At 34.6% G+C, this 20,135-nt stretch overlaps 2 protein-coding genes and 1 pseudogene across 11 annotated transcripts; 1 reads left to right on the forward strand and 2 right to left on the reverse strand.

Moving 5' to 3' along the window:
• Nucleotides 1-455: 455 nt before the first annotated feature.
• LOC148628496 (heat shock 70 kDa protein 12A-like) lies at nt 456-9,973 on the reverse strand. 6 transcript variants are annotated; one of them, XM_088588526.1, is made up of 6 exons: nt 9,836-9,898; nt 8,513-8,556; nt 5,814-6,147; nt 2,874-3,092; nt 2,352-2,511; nt 456-2,002 (listed from the first exon to the last, which is right to left on the reverse strand). In XM_088588526.1, exons 3-6 carry the CDS (start codon nt 6,123-6,125, stop codon nt 855-857), a joined length of 1,839 nt encoding a protein of 612 aa, XP_088444652.1. In that variant the 5' UTR covers nt 6,126-6,147; nt 8,513-8,556; nt 9,836-9,898; the 3' UTR covers nt 456-854. The 6 variants fall into 6 exon arrangements, with proteins under 6 accessions (XP_088444652.1, XP_088444644.1, XP_088444665.1 ...); XM_088588518.1 differs by lacking the exon at nt 8,513-8,556 and having other exon boundaries at nt 9,836-9,973; XM_088588539.1 differs by lacking the exons at nt 8,513-8,556; nt 9,836-9,898 and adding an exon at nt 8,348-8,506.
• On the forward strand, nt 9,681-20,052 carry LOC148628497 (heat shock 70 kDa protein 12A-like). Of its 5 annotated transcripts, none has more exons than XM_088588580.1 (5): nt 9,681-9,838; nt 15,473-15,776; nt 17,601-17,819; nt 18,101-18,275; nt 18,870-20,052. In XM_088588580.1, the coding sequence occupies exons 2-5, from the start codon at nt 15,474-15,476 to the stop codon at nt 19,994-19,996; spliced, it is 1,824 nt and encodes a 607-aa protein (XP_088444706.1). In that variant the 5' UTR covers nt 9,681-9,838; nt 15,473; the 3' UTR covers nt 19,997-20,052. The 5 variants fall into 5 exon arrangements, with proteins under 5 accessions (XP_088444706.1, XP_088444697.1, XP_088444694.1 ...); XM_088588571.1 differs by lacking the exon at nt 9,681-9,838 and adding an exon at nt 9,921-10,060; XM_088588568.1 differs by lacking the exon at nt 9,681-9,838 and adding an exon at nt 9,924-10,065.
• On the reverse strand, nt 10,257-14,734 carry LOC148628498 (heat shock 70 kDa protein 12A-like; annotated as a pseudogene).
• Nucleotides 20,053-20,135: the final 83 nt, after the last annotated feature.

Genomic DNA, 20,135 nt, shown 5'->3' on the forward strand with positions numbered 1-20,135 from the left:
TAAATTGATAATGTCTTAACATATTCGTACATTTAGCCGAAAGAAAGAAATATTTGTAATATTGGATAATACATAATCTGTGACGATAGACTAAATAGGTTTGAATTCTTTGATACTTGCTCAATTGTCTTGCTAATAATTTAGGTAAACAACTGACACTTTATAGAGATTAGCAAAATGTATTTAATTGCTTTAGGTAATAGTTTCCATTGTTTAAGGATAAATAAATTAAAACAGTATTAGACATGAAAGATGAACTAAGTTTGAGTAAACGTAATCTTACATAACCAAACGTATCATGTACTCAGGCGTTATGAATATTCATATTTGGTCATTAACTAAAATTAAATGATTTCATTGGTAAAAAAAACAGGTCCGACAGCACGTGATACTGAGTTTTTAAGAGAGTTCAACCCAGCCCTGGTATCACTGTGTACGTTTAGTACAATAAAGAGTAAAACTTAATATCTTTATTTACCAGGCCAGCCTCGAAAGCATGCAGTATCCGATGGACCACGGACACAAAAACAAACTACATGCATGCCAGACATAGCAAGAAAACACCATCACTCCATCAAGACTCTACCATGAACTAGTTTTCTCCAACAACAAAATGTCACTACACTCGAAAAGATATAGTTCATATTAACGTATCGGACGGGGAGGCAGTCGACATCTCGAGGAGCCATGCCATGCCCTCGACCTCTCCGTCTCGACTACACAATTCACGACATAACAGTATACTATGTTGTTGTTGTGCCATAATGCAAAGTCATGGACGGAAAATTATTCGCATAAATTTAAAAAAAAGTCCTTTAATATGCTAAACAGAACTGAAATAGGGGCAATTTAGATTAATCAAGTGCATCGGCATCTGGATCGAACAAACGTTTCTTTTCTCCTTTTGTAAATTCGTATCCAGATGGTAAGAATTCAAATTTCGTCGAGGTCCTTTCATTTGTACTGGCATTTACGTATGTGCCAATCATTTCCGTACCAACTACTTCTAATTCAACCCAGCCTAAAACTTGCTCTGGCCATTTTCCTCCTGGTGGGTTGACAAGAATGACTGCATGCTTCTTGCATCCATCGTCCGTGATGAAAGACGGATTTTCCTTGTCAGATATGTATATTTCTGCCCTTATCGGACTATTTCTCCTACACTGTGATTCAGGCGTTACGAATGTATCATTTAGCTCGATTTTCCTAACCACCCCTACTTTGACTTCTTCGTCCATGGTGTAACACACGTGAAACACGTGACGACACCACTGTTCTTTGTCCCATTCGTAACGCTTGCTTTCGGGATGTTGACCAGTCTTAAAAGGTATACTTATACTAACACCATACGTAAAGTTACAAATGCGTGATGCAACAATGTTTGGGTTATGACCGTATATCACAGCACCTTTTAAAACCGAAAGTCCTCCTTCGACTGGTACAAAGACTTCCAAGTTCGGAAATGCATCTTTTACAGCCTTGCGTAGCAAATCACACTCGGAAAACCCTCCAACCATCATAATAGCCTTTGAACTTTTACAACGAGGATGTTCCAAGACGTCCCTAATTTCTTCTACAGTTAAATCACAACATTCATCGAAGAACGTTTTAAACAATTCTCGTGACATTAGCATTTTATCTCGCTTTATTTTTAGCTTGTCTTTATATGAAGCAGAATTAGCGATGAGATCTTCTATTTCTTCTCCTAACTCGTCTCCAATCATTATTTTAAGTGATAACGGAAACCTTGTGACGACATTTCCAGTATCCTCGACCTTAAACGATTTTTTCTTGCGTTCAAAATCCCTCATCATTTCTATAAAATCAGACCCCTGCTCCTTTTTAAATTTTAGAAGAAGAGGGGCTCCTATTAATTTGGTCAACATTATTCTGAAATTTTCGTTTGTCATTCCGCCTCCCCACGAACCTCCACAAACTCTATGTATTATTTTAAGCTCTCCATCAGGGGCTACTTCTTGCGTAGAAATATCTACTGTACCACCTAAAACAAATTTATCAATTTTAGACGACATTGATTTTTTTTAGTAAATTAAAATGATTCAATGTTAAACTGAAAACTAATTACACATTAGCGTAATTAATCCGTTGCATCGTTGCAATCGGTGGATCGGATATAAAAAAACCCCAAATCAAACAATTTCAAAGAGGACTCTATAAAAAGAATTTATTCAATGAAGAAGGAATAACTAACATAACTCGAAAGGTAGGATTAAATTGTCAATGAAGACGCTAAAAAGACCTGCCATGGAATGAAAACTAATATAGAAGCAGTTACTTTTTTCTAGTAAAATAACAAAGGCGTTTAAAAAAAAAACATAAAAAAAGCGTACCTCCAGCGTCGACAACTATAAATTTAGTTCCTTTATCGAATGTTTTCAACGCTGTTGTCTTATTGCTTCCAACGAATCTTTCAACGGGTAGCAATCTAGCATAAACTGATGCAGCTTCGGGTTCGTACACAATCGACATTCTCTTATCGGCGATTCCAGCCTGAAAAGAGTTTTTTTTTAATCAATGTATTATTTTTTTCCACCGCCTATAGTCGTCGTTTCCGTTCAAATTGAGCAAAAAAAAGTTTATTTAGAAGACATTTGTCCTACGTCGACAACTCGTATTTCTTTGTAAAATTTCTCTCATTTAATAAGACTGAATTTAAAAGATAGTCGATCGTTTGTAAGTTCGAACTTTGATATTTTAGTCATTCAAGCTAGTGCATGAAGCCATGCAGATTAATTGGATCAAATAAAAAAACTTATTAAAATAAAACTACGTTAACGACGTGGAGAAAGAATTACAAGGACTACTTTCATTGACAATAATAACACCTCACACAGCATCTAGCCGTGCCTTACATCGATAGCTGCGTCACGCATGAACTGTTTGCAGGCGTCATTCCAAATGGCGGGAACGGTAAGTACCCAATGAATTTCGTCATGGTCTACACCTATGTTTCTTTGTATAAACTGATCCAATAGATGCTGACGGAGATATTTAATAGCTAGACTAATAACCAATCTGGCAGACACTTCTTTTCCGCCCGTGTCTTGTATCGTGAAATCTTTTCGAATATCCTAAAACAGAAAATAAATCTACATGCATATTGGATTCGATTCTGTTACTTTATTCTTAGATAACTGTTAAAACATGCAATTGTGGAAAATAGTATTCTTAATATTAAACTTTGACCTCTGATTTTTTTGGTTTAAAGTGTACATTAGATTTTTATCTTCATAAATCATCAAAATACCATGTACTTGGCATTTTCCTCGGCTTTTATTACTAATTCATTCTCTAATAGATCTTTTTTAATAGCAAATGTCTGTGTTATGTATTGAAAACTCTAAATTAAACTTAAAATCGTGTTGGAGTTATAGCAGACAATCTGGAATAATCCATAAAATAATACCCTCAACAAAATTGTTCTTGTTTTTTGGGGGGCAGAAGGGGTAGGGAGGGGTCTTTGTGAGAGGTGGCTATATTATTGCGTATTTACACACTCATTTGGCAAGACAAAGGGGTAACGGTACGTTCCTCGAAATTCTACGTCGAAGAAATGGTTTTAATCTCCAGCGTTACCACTGGGAGTTGGTTTGGAGGTTATCGCACGTCTACCATAAGTGGTCCATTTTAAACTGGTACGACGTTACGCGCGATGTTCGTACTCGAAAGCGTTACAACAGAACGTCAGGATTATCTACTTATAATAAGATTGTTAGTTCCCAAAAAGGTGACGATGCTTTAATCCTGTATAACGGAAAAGGATAAAATGTGGTTTTTGATAAAATTAAGAAAAAGAAATTCTGAAAATTCATGAAATTTAACCAGTAAAAGAGCTTTACTAAACTAACCATAGCTGCTAACTTCAGTCAGTCTCGTATTTTGGACCAAAATTGGAAGCGCCACAGTCCTGTAAGCCCCAATAAAAATCTCATACATGTGTATCTAAAATGTTACGTCTTAGGGGTAATTTTGTTGTACAATTATTAATTATAGCAAAATAGCATTCATTAAGTACAATGTTATACAAGTATCAATCTTTATTAGATCTTTGTTCCTACAATCAGTTTGCCATTTTCATTTTTCACGCGACACATTCTTGTTTCCATGTAGAATTTTTTTCATTGACATTATAAGATAATCATAGACAATTACAATAACTACTACTGGTACTTCCTTCTTTGATAAGGCGAAGATAAGTTTTACAATCATTTGGCATTTACTTAAAAACAGTTACTGTAGTGATTTAATATATACGTTACCCGAGACAAGATGAAAAAGACGAATTCAAAAAGTTATAACCTTGAAGCGTGTCATTCTTGTGTTATAGTTCTTAAATGCCCTTATATTCCAAAATTAACACCGAACAAAAAGGTTCTTACGCACGAAAATATTGGACATGATTCTAGCCATATAAGTTGATAATTCAATGGAGTACGAACAGCACTTGTAACATCTACCAATTTGAACGGTGTATGTATTAATTAATGTTTGGTTATTAAAAATAATTAATCCCTTGAAGTTATAAGTGAGGTTTGATGCAGAGGATAATGCGAATGTGCTTCGGCGTAATGGGATATTATCTGTCTTTTCCAGAAAGACCGTGAGGGATCTGCGTCTCCGTTTATACCGAAAGGCACAGTTTTGTCCTAAGTTTAAATAAAAACGACTTCTGTTTAGTCTTACCAGATCTTGTCTTTGAAAGCTCTATGGCCGCTTTATTCCACTTAATAAGCTGTTAGTCTTGTTTAAGCAAAGAATAGAATGTTTGATTATATTTAATACTAAAATTACAATGATTTAACCCTTCAGGTAATTACTATGACATCTCCTCGAGCATGAACCTTTTTCCCCATACGTGATCTTTTGAAATAATGTTTATAAGAATGCGCCACTATTTAGCTGACGGATAGGAATTATATTTTTATATGAAAAGGTACCATTTTTATTCCTCTGTTTTTTTTTAACTTATTTCAAACAGCTTAATCTTTTCAAGAAATATTTTTGTATAACCTAATTGATTAAATAAGTCTCGATAAGATTACAAATGACATAATTTTAATCATAATTGAAGTTCAACAAATATTAAATTGATAAGGCGTACACATATACCGTTTTAGTTTGACTTATCAAATAATCAATTTTGTTCAAGCTTTAAAATTATCAACAAAAAGTATCAACACTCACTCAAGTACCAAGTTTTATGTGATTCTACTGTATTTCAACACAGAGACTACTCAAACCACACGTAATCCAATTATAAGAAAACGAGTACCAATCCATTATATACTAGTAAGCTGTCTAGTTGGAAATGATTAATTGCACTTTTCGAGCATCCATAAATTTTTTTGAAGTACCACAAATCATAAAATATATACCAAAACGCTTCAGGCAAACTAAAACAAGATGCTTCGCAGGGCGCTTGTTGATACGACCAAATAGTAAGGGTAGGTATGTACACGCCATAAGAATTTGACTAGAATCCAAGTAAGTGACACCCATTTGGCCCCTAATTCTCATCGGTTCAAGTCACAACCTCCGAAATCAACCAAAGCCAAAGGGGGTGGGGTATTAGAATTTGATTCTTATTCTTAAATTTTGTTTCAATGCTTTTATTCATGGGATTATGTAGGACCATATATTATTGATATTGACCTTTTCTGTGGGAGAGTTACATGCAAGCATCTTCCGCGAGACAGGTCATGGGATAGAACCAAAATAACTGTTCCCATTGAAGCATAGATTACATCCCATAGTTAAGACGAACAGGTGTACAACAGTATTAATATACTCACTTTTTTATCTCGTACTGCCTTGTACAGCTTCATTTTAAACCCATGAAGGTAGTACCACGAATTTTGATCATTGTTTTCACAGATTGTTGTATATTTGTCTTCGGCTTCATGTCCAAAAGCAACAAACTTTTTCTTTGAATCTAATACCATTGCAGAGGGTGTTTTTATTGTGCTTTCTCCTCCACCATCGGGAGCCCACAAAGGCGAAAAGACATTTATTGGGTTAGCCTCAAAGTCATGCATAAATGAATATGCATATCCAGATCCATGACTTCCCAAGTCAATGGCAGCTACAACTAACTTTTTAGGCATGGTGCTTCACATTCAATGACACCTGTACAATGAGAACATAGTAGATAAGGAACTAATGGATATATTTTACATGAAAAGGCACGATTACCGTGATATAAATGATAAAAAACAGTATTCCATAATGTTTAAAAAGTTAATTTTTGTGGATGGTTGCATCTTACGCGGTTATATAGTATCATTGAAATCCGTCTGTTTTAACTACTTTATATATCGATCATCGCTATAAATTTAGCTATATGCAATATCTGTAATATGACTTTGATTAAGGATCAATTTAGTTTGTTCATATAATATATAGACATAAAAACCTATACATGTATATTTTTTCTGATGAAATCTAATAATTGATTACAAAACATATTAAATTAATAGATGTTGCATTAAAAAAGGGAGATTATCGGGTGAAGATAAGTATAATTTATGCTGATTCTATCTAAACCTTTCCTGCTTCCATATTATTGTTTGCACATTTTGTTGTTGTTTTGTTTGATGTTTTTTGTGCTCTACAACTTGCAGTGAATTGGTTGGCTGAACGCAGAGAAAGATAAAAAAGAAATTTTCTTGATTAAGACCCACTTCAAAACTTTGAAAAGTGAATTACGAAGAGAGACACAAACTCCTACAAAAAAAAAATCAAAATTCGTGCCTTGTTTCGAAGTTTGTTATTTGTTGCGATCATGACCGATATTTGTTAAACGGGGACGTGCATTAGCGGAACGGATTAAACCCGTGGAGGACAGAAGAAAGCCATTATCCATTCCCTAGTTTCATGTTATTATTGGTAAAGGCAGATAATTTAATTTCAGAAGTAACACGCTTTCTGATTGGATAAAAAAAATTCCATTATGACTGTGACGTCATCACCTTTTTTTTAATTATTACTCCTTGAAAGAGTAATCAAGGGAATCAAGATTCTAGCGGAAATCCAGGGACAAAGACCAGACGTGGAAGACAGACAAAATAACCAAAATAATATATGCAAAGTAAAAAAAGTAAAAAAAGCAACTCGGACTCCACTAAAAACCGGGAGCATACACCAGGTGCACCGGTAGAGTAAGCGTCCTCTGCTTTTCTAGAAACATCCACCGAGTTGTCAAGTCCGGTGTAGGCGGAAGATGAAAAGAAAACTATGACACGTCGACCTAATCAGTTTTCACGGTGCAGATGGGTACACTGTAACGACCACGTGTTCATGGTGACGGTGATAAAACTTTGGTAGTGATGACTTCAATCTTGTAGCAACATAACCTTGTTCCAGAGGCCTAATTGTAAAAAGTCTACCGCGAGTCTCACAAAAAGACTGCGTAGCTACGGCAAGCTCTGGCATAACGTATGAGTTGTGATATGGAAACTCCATACGCAGTAGCTGAAGTTAGGGGTGTTTCCACAGATGAAAGGAAATTTGACAATACTGAATGAAAAGTCATCGCGTTTGTCGTATAATTTGGTCAATAGTAATTTTGATATCAAAATTAAAATATAAAGAATGGCTGTTATATTTTTTCGGTCTATTTGAAATAACCTCGTGTTGCGCACTTGAACATAGCTTTCCGCAGGTTATTTAGTGTGCACCATGTGATTGAGGTTATTTCTTCATAGACCGAAGAAAATCCTGATGTACATGTAGTATTCTTTTAAGCTTAATAATTAAAGAAAACTAAGAATTTACTAGGATAATTCCGATTCAGGATATAATATTTTGTATATTTAATCCATCAAGGCCACCAAAAGTAAATAGGCTAGCAGTTGCAGATCCAGGGGGAGAGGTTGACTCACCTCCTTATTATTTGAAAATTTGTCATTTTCATGTGTAAAATTTACAAAAAATGACAAATAAAGTCCTAGCATCCCCTTTTTTCTGAGAAACCCCAACTGGCAACTTTTCTTTTCATAGTGTCTGGATCCGCCCCAAGCTTGGTTCCTTCCTACGGTCAAAGAGGGTCTGCAGTCTTACCACAACACTTGTTGCTCCCGTAGTGGTATTAATTCAATGTGGATCCTGAAAAATTCGAAAGATCTTTTGAAGACAATCGGTTCAAGACTATTATCTGAATATAATACATGTAGCATTAAAACCTATGATTTTTCAACACTGTATATTTCTATTCCCCATACTCAGTGAAAATCCCGAATTAAAAACATTATACATCGTTGTTTTTTTTTCAAAAAAAGATGGTACACCTAGATACAAATATATAGTTCTTGGTAGAGATGCCTCATACTTTGTAAGAAATAATTCCAAATCATCTTCCAAATATACAGAGGAAGATGTTTACAAAATGCTGGAATTTTTATCGACAACATATTTGTCCAGTGTGGTGGACGTGTTTTTCAACAAACGGTCGGCATTCCAATGGGAACAAATTGTGGTTCTTTTATTTGCTGACCTATTCCTTCACTCTTATGAGGCTGACTTTATGGCTGATTTAATCTGAAAGAAAGATTATCGTTTGGCTAGATCCTTTAATCTCAGTGTCCGTTATATAGATGACGTATTATCTTTAAACAATCCTAATTTCGGGGATTTGATACATCGCGTATAATATTTTGATACCTATCTGTATCGCGTATAATATTTTGTACCCCAAAGAACTTGAGATAAAGGATACTACAGACACTGTAAGGTCAGCCTCATATCTTGACCTACACTTAGAAATCGATGGTAAAGAAAAAACTATTGACCAAACTTTACGACAAACGTGATGACTTTTCATTCAGAATTGTCAACTTTCCTTTCATCTGTGGCAACATCCCTTCAGCACCTGCGTATGGAGTGTTCGTATCACAACTCATACTTTATGCTAGAGCTTGCCGAAACTTTTAATATCGCGCAAGAACTCTAACAAATAGGCTTCTGGAACAGGGTTATGTTGCTACAAGATTGAAATCATCACTACAGAAGTTTTATGGTCGTCATCATGAACTCGTGGATCGTTATGGTGTATCCATCTGCACCATGAAAACTGATCTATTCAACGGGTCATGGTTTTCCTTTCCTCGTTTGTCTACCCCGGACGACATTTTATGAGCAACTCGGCGGGTGTTTTTAGAAAAGCAGAGGACACTTACTCCTACCGGTGCACCTGGTCCATGCTCCCAGTTTTTAGTGGAGTTCGAGTTGCTTATTTGCTTTTGTTACTTTGTATGTATGATTTTAGTTACTTTATGTTAATTGCTGTGTATGTCTGTTTTCCATGCCTGGTCTTTGTCCCTGGGTTGCATTCTTTTGATTACCGCTATAACCTTGGTTCCCTTGATTACTCTTTCATTAAAAAGACAATGGCACTGTAGACGATTTACTTATATATGAAAACTTGAGGCTCTTTCCTCTGTTAATTTTAACAAGTTTTTCACAAAAACTCAGTTTTGTATATGGCAATAAAGAGTTGAATTGAATTTATTTGTTATACATGCACATTACAACATACACACAAAATACTCAGGTATAATACTCGGAGTGCATATCTTTTGTATTTTTTCTATAGTAAATTCATGATTAAATAGCCTATCTTTAACACGCATATTGATGTGGTTTAAATCAATATTGTGTTTCAAATTTGTCAAAATAGTTTAAATATCTTCATTCAGTTTGCCAATTTTACAGATAGGTATCAAAATATTATTCAGTATCTTACATTGAACAGTAAAAACGATTGAGCGAAAATTCGACTTTAGCGCCTAGCAGAAATACATGTAGCTTAAGGATTTACCTTGTAAGTGAATGACATGTTGAAGTCTCCATAATGAAGTGATATGCTTGAATGTAACTTCCCTTTGGACCAGGAAGTTTAAGAACCGGTTCGTTGCCAAAGCGAAGCCCATCTTCGTGATTACTGAAAATTTTCAAGCTTTCTACGAAACAAAGTTTATTGATATATAGACTTAACTTATCAGAATCGCTCATTTAGCATATAACAGTAACGCAGTTAATTGTTGTAAGGTAAGTCAATCGATATTGTTTCATACCATGCGTAAAATCATGTACTTTAACACAATTTATTCGACGCACTACATCCAGATTGGGATTATAGTTCTATATATTCACTTATCACATATCACATCGTTCGTCAAACCAGACCAGTGCTTTAGGGTTAGGGCAAGTTTCGTTTTCAAAATGTTCCATTTCTGTTGTTCGTAGGTGTACCAATGAAGTGCAAATGATTGAAGAAAGGCGATTTTGAAGGTTGAGTTAGAAGTGATCACTAAAAATGCATTTAACACAAACATTTTCGATGTAATTCCTGTACCGTTTAAACGGGGCTGTCCTTATATTTGTTGGTAAAGATGTGTCGCATGCTGCAGTTTGATACGACTGCAGTGGTAGAACTCGAAACAGTTTGGACAAATAAGGACACACCATTCAAATTGAAGCTTGATTCAAATCTGAGTTATGATTGCCATTTAAATTTTTTGGCACAGCATAAGATTTTGACCAGATTAAAGTGGCCACTTTTTGGCTCATCTTTTTGAAAAAGTTTCCAGTCAAAACCCCCTAAAATGAATCCTTATATTTCATACCTATAAATTGGAAATGCTGCGAACCCTCATTTTAACAGTTAGCTTGATGTTAAATTATTTTTGTATTATCCAAATAAAAAAAAACTTATTGATAAATCTAACCGGAGAATAGACAATGCAAAATGAAATAAGAGATACAATATAATTAAGCTTAAAGTTAATGGCTATTGTTTTTTTAATAAAAAAAAACATTGTCGTTCTCTAATTTATACAGTAATACAAGTCCCAACCGTACCTATTTAAGACTCAAATTTTTGTATTGTTTAATCAGGACATGTTGTTTGGTAAATTACGTTAAAAAACTTTAAAACTGACACAAAGAAATCGTTCGATTTAGACAGGTTTCACCGTACACTTATCAATATTTACTGATATTGCTAATAAGACATTTTCTACTTTTCATAGTTATAAAATTGAAATTGTAAACCATGGCTTTGCTTTTAAGAAAATATTTTCTAAACATTTCAAATTGTTTATTGAATTGATTTAGCATATTAATCCATATTAGAAACTCTGCTACGTTCTCCTTTCAGTATTTTGTATCCTGAAGGCAGAAACTCAAACTCCGTAGAAAATCGCTGCTGTGATTCCGCGAAAACATATGTGCCGATCATTTCTGTACCAGCTATTTCAAGTTGCACCCAACCGAAAGATAAAATGGGCCATAAACCGTTTGGTGGGTTAACATGATTTTTTGCATGACGTTTACACCCCGGATCCGATACGACATTTGGACTTTTTTCGTCAGTTATGTAAATTTCAACCGTTAGAAGTTGTGTCTTTTTTCTCTGTTCATCCTCACTTTTGAATGAATTATTCAGTTCAATTGTAGCCACGTCGCCTATTTTGACCTCTTGTCCTTCTTCGAAACAGACATGGAATATATGCTTGCACCATTCCTCATTGTCATAACGATAACGTTTTTCTATTGGGTGAATTTCTTTATCAAATGGGACACTTACACTTATACTTATTCCATAAGTGTAATTGCATACTCTAGATGTAATAACATTAGGGTCATGCCCATATATCACTGCACCCTTTAGGACAGAAACTCCACCCTCGTATTTTGAAGAATAGGGCTTTCGGAAACCCCCCAACTAACATCACTGCTGAGACTTCCGAACATCTTTCATTCTGCAGGACTTCTTTTATTTCGTTTAGTCAGCGTGACAGATTCGCTGAAGAACGATTTGAAAAAATCTTTGCTAAGAAATAACTTATCCCTCCTAGCCGATGCCTTTCTCTCATACGTTTTCTAACATCGTTTTGATATTACACTCAGTCAATTCAATTAATATGTCAGCTAAAGAGCCAGGAAATCGTGTTGTCACCCTATTGTTCTCATTGGTTTTATAAGATACCTTTGCCATCTCAAAAACTCCCATCATTTCCGTGTAGTCAAGACCATGGCGCTTCTTGAATTCGACAAAGACGTCTCCTCCCACCAACTTCTTCAGGAATGTTCTATATTCTTGATTTACCCATTCTCCTCCCCATTCACCCCTCTTACCTTATCAAGAATTTTTAAATGGCCATTCGGAAGAACCTCTTGAACTGATATGTCAACAGTACCTCCTAAATGAAATTAAAAGAAACTGAAGTTGCACATGTATAATATGTGTTGAAATATTCTAAATATTAAGCCTTTAAGCATTACAAAAAAATGACTAAAGAGAACAATTTTTCATTTAACCAAAATTTAATGTATTAATGTAGGAACAAAAAAAGGCAGCATTTCTTGATACAAGAGTAGAGGTGAAGCCTTCATTAAGCATTTGCTTACCACCGGCATCAATAACTATGATTTTCTTCCCTGGATCAAATGTCTTGAGAATTGTCGTATCATTTTCACTTACAAATTTATCAACCGGAAGTAGACGACAATAGATACAGAAATTATCTCCTTGATATTCCTGCCTTAAATATAAAATTTGATCACTTAAATTGGATAGTACATGGCCGGTATAATTAATCATACGATATTATTTAGGCAAGTAAACGAATAAGCAAATAAACAAATTTCGCAAATGGATGTTCTCTTTTCACCTTGGACGTTTCATTTTCTTATAGTTTACCTTTTCTGCAGCCTCTCTCATGAATTGTTTGCACGCGTCATTCCAACTGGCAGGGACCGTCACCACCCATTTAATACGACCAGATTCCACCGCTATATTTCTCCTTCTAAGCTGGTCCAAGACATGATTGCTGAGATAACTGATCGCTAGATGAAAAACTATCTTCGCTGATATTAGCTTTCCATTTTCTTCCTCAATTTCGAAGTCTCCTCTGATGTCCTTAAGTACAAATGTAAAATAAAAAAATAATTCTGAGTCTTATTTTTTAATGAATATGACACCGTATTATTATAAAAGTTATGTGTACATGCAAAACTTTGTCATACAAATCTAATATGTATATAGTAACCGTCCTTCTGAATCAAAAGACTAACTTCTGCCCATTTAATGATCCTGATGATGTCGTTCATCTCACTGTTTGAGTTAAAGTGATAAAAACATGTTACTTTAAGTTACTGAGTTTTCTAGCACACCATTTAGGGTTAGACAACATAAACCATATAAAAACATTGTTTGTGACAGAACATGATTACATGAAACAGCTTATTATGGTCTCTGTTATTAAAGGGTCATCAATGGTCTGATGCATTGATTTAGACAGGTTATTTTCTGAAACTAGGATGAAAAATTATTATTTCAAATTGGATGAAAACTACACTTTTGTTATCTTTTAACGCTTCCCACCTTTACCAGGGTTAGGGATTTGGGGTCCTCAAAAGGGTGTGATGGTTTAAATTGATCTGTATTTTATTTTTTTGGAAACTGAACGCATTATCAACGAATATAATACATTCTTATATCAAAAACACCACATGTGTCTCGAGCAATTCTAACACCGTAAGATAAAGTAGTATTGATATTTTCTTAAAGACTATTTGAACAATTTTACTACATTTCCTTGTACTACGGCCTTGTATAACTTCATTTTGAAGTGTCGCAGATAGTAGCACTTGTTTTGTTCAGCTTGTTCACACAATTTTATGTATTCGTCCCCAGCGTCGTGTCCAAAAGCAACAAGTTCCTTTTTTATCGTCGATACACGATGGTGCTTTATAGCTGTTTCCGCTTCCGCTTTCAGATGTCCACTCTGGTACATTAATATTAATGTGAAAAAAAACCAAACACACAAGAAAAGTATTTACAAAACAAACAAACTGAAAACAAAAATAATATAGCTTCCAAAAGGGAAAAAAATACTGCAACACCACACAATATATCTTGTGATTGAGCTTTCTTAGTTAAAGACCATGTGCTGATGTTATAGTAATGTAGAATTAGCGTAAAATTAATTTTCAAATTCTGAATATCATTATAAATGACCCAGTCTGGAATCTTTTCAAACCAACCATTGTCTCTAGCTTTAAAATATGTTGCTTTATAAATCAAATAAACTAGTGTATAAAGACAGATTCGTCAATTAAGTTTTAGATACGTTTGTTTCTTACCTTAACTTGGGAGTAAAATGTTAAAATGCCGTCTATCTGAGTACTTTAGATACACTTAACGAGCCAACCATGTTGAACATTTATACAGATAATTTCAATCTACAATACTTTGAAACAAACATATCATTTTATTGATCTTTTTAAAAGATCTGAAACAAGGAACAATACATTTAAAAAATATGTTCCTTGGTTTAGGAAGTGTTGAAAAGGTGTGTCCATTTCCGCTACATTTTTTTTATTATTATTTTCTGAAGGACAACGGAATAGATTATCTAATACTAATGATACATATTTGAATTTATTAGACTTATATTTGTAGTTAAATATACTTATAAACAGCACCTTAATTCCGTCATAACAGGAAGTCTATACAACTTTAAAACGGAAGTTGAAATTGAATTTAATGAATAAAAATTATTATTATGTTTTTGAAAGATAGAGTTGAAACGGATTCGAAAAAAACACAGTATAGCCACCGAAAATTCAACTTATTAACTAGAAAATCTTACTTTCTATGTCTTGTGAGGTCTTGCTCTATATACGAAATACAACAGTCTATCTCTAACATGTTTTAAAAGTACAAAGTGCATATACAATACTAGGATATTGTTGAAATTGTGCATGGGGCTTTGGGACAGAAAAAATGTGAGGCGAGCAATTTCAATGCCCCATGCAGCAGTAATTCCACATAGAGGATATATTTTCGACAAGAGCCTAATATTATTTTTTTATCCTGCAATGAAAAGACGATAAAATTGTTTTTAAATATCAGTAAAACCTATTGCGCAACGAAGTTAATATCATGTTTCACGGGTTGAGTTATGTCGAACGGATAGGTATGGACATGGCTTCAAATTCAAAATTTTTTACACAAAATACACGACAGACGTATTTGTATATGAAGACGATGATATAAAAACTGTTCTTTCTGTAATCTTCATTGTTGTTAAGTTTAAAAACTTATGATTGTTTTTTATGACAATGTTCCTTATTTCATATATAAGGGGAGTAGAGATGGTAAATATGTCAGAGAGAGAACAACACAAACGGGATGAAAGTCAGCTCAAAGTCACCCATGTGTCTTCAATAATCGACGAGGAACCCCTCACAAAACATATGCATGTTTCTTTTACGATGTTTATATATGAAATGGTAAATGACCAGCTTTGACTTTATTTCCCGTGTTTTATTCTCATTTGGCTTATCTTGTTTTGCCTAACTTAATCTTAAGTTCAAACCTTGAGTAATACATTATTTTGTCGTCTTTCTGTCTTACCATATTTTGACTATTCAATATATTTTTTAGAATGCCAACAAACGACTCTAGTGACTCAACTTTAATTGTTGCTGTAGATATAGGAACAACATATAGTGGCTATGCCTTCTCGTTTGGACACCAATATAAAGCGAAACCTCTGAACATTACCAGTTACAATTGGCCAGATGGACCGTCCTACAAAACACCAACATGCGTATTACTGGATCCGACCAAAAAGTTTCATTCTTTTGGGAGGGAGGCAGAAAACAAATACATAAATCTGGCTGAGAACGAAGAGCACCAGGAATGGTTCTTTGTTAGAAGATTTAAAATGCTACTAATGGAAAGCGAGGTAATTCAAATCTTCATGGTACTAATATTTTTTGTCAAATTTAGTGATAGCTCGAACCATATCGCCGGGTTGCCTGATTTAAGGCAGATCATACCTTATATTTTTATTAGATATTTTTTTCTAGTGTTTCTCAAAGATGACCCTGAATGAACATACTTTAGAATTTAAATGTAAAAACGTGCATTGTAGGTCACCGAACTTGATTTTAAGATAGCAAAGCCTTAAAACAGCCAATTTATTACATTTTATATAGATTCTGAGGGGAATTTTCAATATTTCGCAATCTTCTACAAGTCTAGTAGATAAATTTTCTTATAACTTTATATAAGAGCACGTAATTAATAATCTTTCATATTTCAAAAGAAAAATTGAGGGTCACCGAATTCTTTTTCTCCCAACATTAAAAAACTGAAATTCCCCAAAAACATTTCTATAGTCGTTTTTCATATTTACGGAATACAAGCCATTTTAGCAACATGTACATGTAACCCAGGAACAACCGACAACCTGGTTGGCGGTCTCGTTGAAGAAAGGAAGAATAGTAAACACTTTTCTTTGAAACTTATACTATTTACACTTTGGCAAGTAGCTAAATTAATTAATCAAAAGTAATAAAGTACTTACAGCAGCTACAATAAGTCAAATATTTGAATTTGAAGTCTACTGCTATCCATTGCTCCAATCGTACAGTAAACCAGTCTGTCGGGTTGGAAGGGTACTTCCCTTTGCTCAAAATTAAAAAAAAACGTCAAAAGTCAAAGTCGGGAATATGAAAAAGGGCTTATCCCGTCAATTATTTCCCTTTGAAAAAAATCCCGCCAATTACATCCCTTTGAAAGACGCTTTTAAAGATTATGTTTTTAATTTCAACATTCTAATTTTTATGTGAAAAATCATTTTGAAATTATTTAAAAAATTATTATTACAAGATTTCGAACACTATTTTAGTTAAAAGAAAATGTGTAATTTATGGCAGTATGTTTTGCAAGACGATAGAAAATAATCTTCCGTGTAAAAGATATGATCTACCTTAAATTAACCATAGCGGCTTTATAAAACGCCGGAAACAACGTTCTTTCCAATATTGTTCCCACTATCAAACATTTAATTAACGGTAGCTAGTCTCAGTAATTTATTATACATTTTGGAAAATAATATATTCGCTTGCAAAATGTCGAAAATGAATTTGACAACCTAGATGTCCTTTATGAAATATGTGTCCATATAAAGCTCTGGCTACTCGTCCAAGATCTGAAGTAGATAGAATAAATAGCCTGGCCTTGAATTGTTTGAAAATAAGCTTTCTGGCCCTCAAAATTTTCAAAATATATATTCTGACTCAACAAAGTTGATTCAAGCGCCCGAGTTATCTTTCTAATTCTATGAATTGTCACAGGTTATTCATATTACCGTCTTGTTACACAATATTTTATGTGTTTGCATTGGTTTTCTAATTAATTACAATACTAAATACCAATTTCCAGCACAACTCTGCCACACTCAGTACTTCTGAGCAGTGCTTACGCCTTGTGCAAATGTCCACATCTTGTAAAGAAGCGTCTATATGCTAGCTTAATGATGCATAGTGCTGCTATTAGGCTTGCGAATGATGTTGACCTGTCTTAATGAAATACTTCTAGTTGACTGAAGGTTGCTGAATCCCTCAAAAAAGGGAATTATTTTTCTGATAAGCCTCGTGGTTCAAACGTGACTCGAAATAAATTCCACAATATTCTACAGTATTGTCAATCTAAATTCAACACGCAGGCGACTTTAATATGTACCAATCGCACGGTTATCTTTAAAAGTGAATGATATTTACAGGTTTTAGATGAGAATACAGAAGTTGAAGATGATGGTGGAAAGAAAGTTTCAGCTTTGTTAGTGTTTACTGAGGCTATCCGTTACCTAAGAAACCATTTACTTAGTGATTTGAAAAAGCGTAATCTAGATGTTCCAGACAACCAAATCAAATGGGTGCTTACAGTCCCAGCTATTTGGTCTGACCCAGCAAAACAGTTCATGCGAACGGCTGCTGAAAGAGTAAGAATATTTATTTTTTTACAAGGTTTCAAAGTCCTTTGAGAAATTTATTAATTTATTATATAAAAAATCACATCAATAAAATTTTACAAATGCCGTTTACTATAAAAATATAAAAAAAATTGGAAAATGTCAGATTTCGAACGTTAATTTCACGGGCTGAATTTAACCCATCCATGCTAACCATTATTTATTCTGTGCGAATCGTTCAATCAAATGAAAAAAATGAAAGAAAAATACAGATACAGTTAAAACTACTATTTTTTTTTGCTTCATGACAGGCTGGTATAACCAAAGAGGAACCAAACCCTTCTTCCTTGATATTGGCATATGAACCAGAAGCAGCAGCACTGTATTGTCGTCTGCTGCCAATCGATACGATGAAAGTTGCTGGAGGTTCCAATTATCTGTCCTGCTTCGAACCAGGGAAGAAGATAATTATCGTGGATCTGGGTGGTAAGCTTGCACGTGTTAACATGTACCTTGGATCAGCCTTTTTGTACCGTGCTAGACTTCTTACAGTTAGACCTCTGAAACAGTGTTATGTTGCTGTAAGATTAAAGTTGTCACTACAAAAGTTTTATGGCCGTCACCACGAACTCGTGAATCGTAATGGCGAATTAATTTGCACCAAACATGAGAACCGATTTTTTTAACCGTGTCATCGTTTTCCTTTTCCGACTATATCGGACATGACAGTTTATGAGCAACTTCAGCGGCTGTTTCTAGAAAATCGTGTCCTGTTGGTGTATCTGACCCATGCTCCCAGTTTTAGTGGAGTCTTTGTTGCTAACTCTCTTTCGTTTCTATTTGGATGTTACTTATAAGTAGTTCTTCCAGGTTCCATGATGCTTTGTCTAGTCGTGTTCCCTGGATATTATGTTCTTTTTATTGGCGTTTGATTCCTGGTTTTCTTAGTTTTCCTTTGCTAAAGGAGACACATCAAATTTCAAGGAAATTTCATAAAACAAAACTAGAAAAAAACATAATAATTTTATTTCTTTAAGTAAAAACAAAATATATTAAAGAACAACCACCTGTTTCTTTTAGGAGGTACAGCAGATATATCCATTAACGAAGTTACAGCGGAGCAGAACTTAAAAACAATAGACCGTGCAAGTGGAGGTGACTGGGGAGGAACAAATATTGACCGAAAGTACATCAAGTTTTTAGAGGAAGTGTTAGGACAGGAAATTATGAAAGAATTAAAGGATGAATATCGAAGCGATTTGTTAGAAATTCAACAAGAATTTGAAGAACAAAAGCGGAAAGTGTATGCAGATCGTGAAAACGATGTTGTCGTGCGAATGCCCGGTGGTGTAATGGAAATAATTTGCAACAAAAAACAAACTCTATCGGATATTGTTGATCGATCCAAACATTCTGGATTTGTATCTGTGAAAGAAAATCAACGAGACAGATTACATATCAAATCGAGTATATTCATAGGATTCTTTAGAGAAACAATCCAGAACATAATCTCACATTTGGAAAAGGTGTTGGATGATCGAAATTGTGGCGTCGTGCCACCAGCGATGGTAATGGTCGGCGGCTTTTCTGAATCCCCAATCGTAACCAACGCGATCCGAGACCATCCGTCTTTCTCGAACATAAAGGTAATCGTTCCTACAGAGGCTAGACTAGCTGTGTTGAAAGGGGCTGTTCTATACGGACATAACCCGAATGTTGTCATTTCAAGAAAGGCTAAGTACTCATATGGAATTCGGTCTTACAGGCCTTTTAAAAATGGGGATCCTGTTGCGAAAAAAGTTAAGGAGGAAGAAAAAGAATGGTGCAAGGATTACTTCAAAACACTGTTCTCTATTAACCAAGAGGTAAAGATTGGCGAGAAAAGCACAGTTTCTTTAAAAGATTCGTACAAGGATAAAAATCGACAGGGAAAACGTAAACTTAACCACATTCTCGATCTCTATTTTACAACAGATAAAAATCCTAGCTTTATTGACGATAAAGGCTGCATGCCATTAGGAAAAATGGAAATTCCTCCCCCGGACGGTAAAATGTGGCCTCAAGAATGGAGAGGAGACTTTGAACTCGAAATAGGCGGTACCGAAATTATTGGTCGTTTCAAAGATAAGGAGAGTGGTATAATAGTAACAGCAAAATTCAATACCTTCGGGGTACCGTTTCATTACAATACACCAATGCCAATATAAAACATTTTTTATGTAAGATTTTTAGCACTTGATAATTAACACTTTTATTCCTTCTTTGTCCGTGTTTTTTAATGGCTGCCAGCGTTTGCATATTGATTGGAACTCTGTTTAAGTCTCGTGCATGGTCAGGGATTGAGCG

Source organism: Perna viridis, chromosome 1 (assembly GCF_037379345.1).
Source record: "Perna viridis isolate PV_CMFRI_1.1 ecotype Kerala chromosome 1, ASM3737934v1, whole genome shotgun sequence".
Taxonomy (NCBI): domain Eukaryota; kingdom Metazoa; phylum Mollusca; class Bivalvia; order Mytilida; family Mytilidae; genus Perna; species Perna viridis.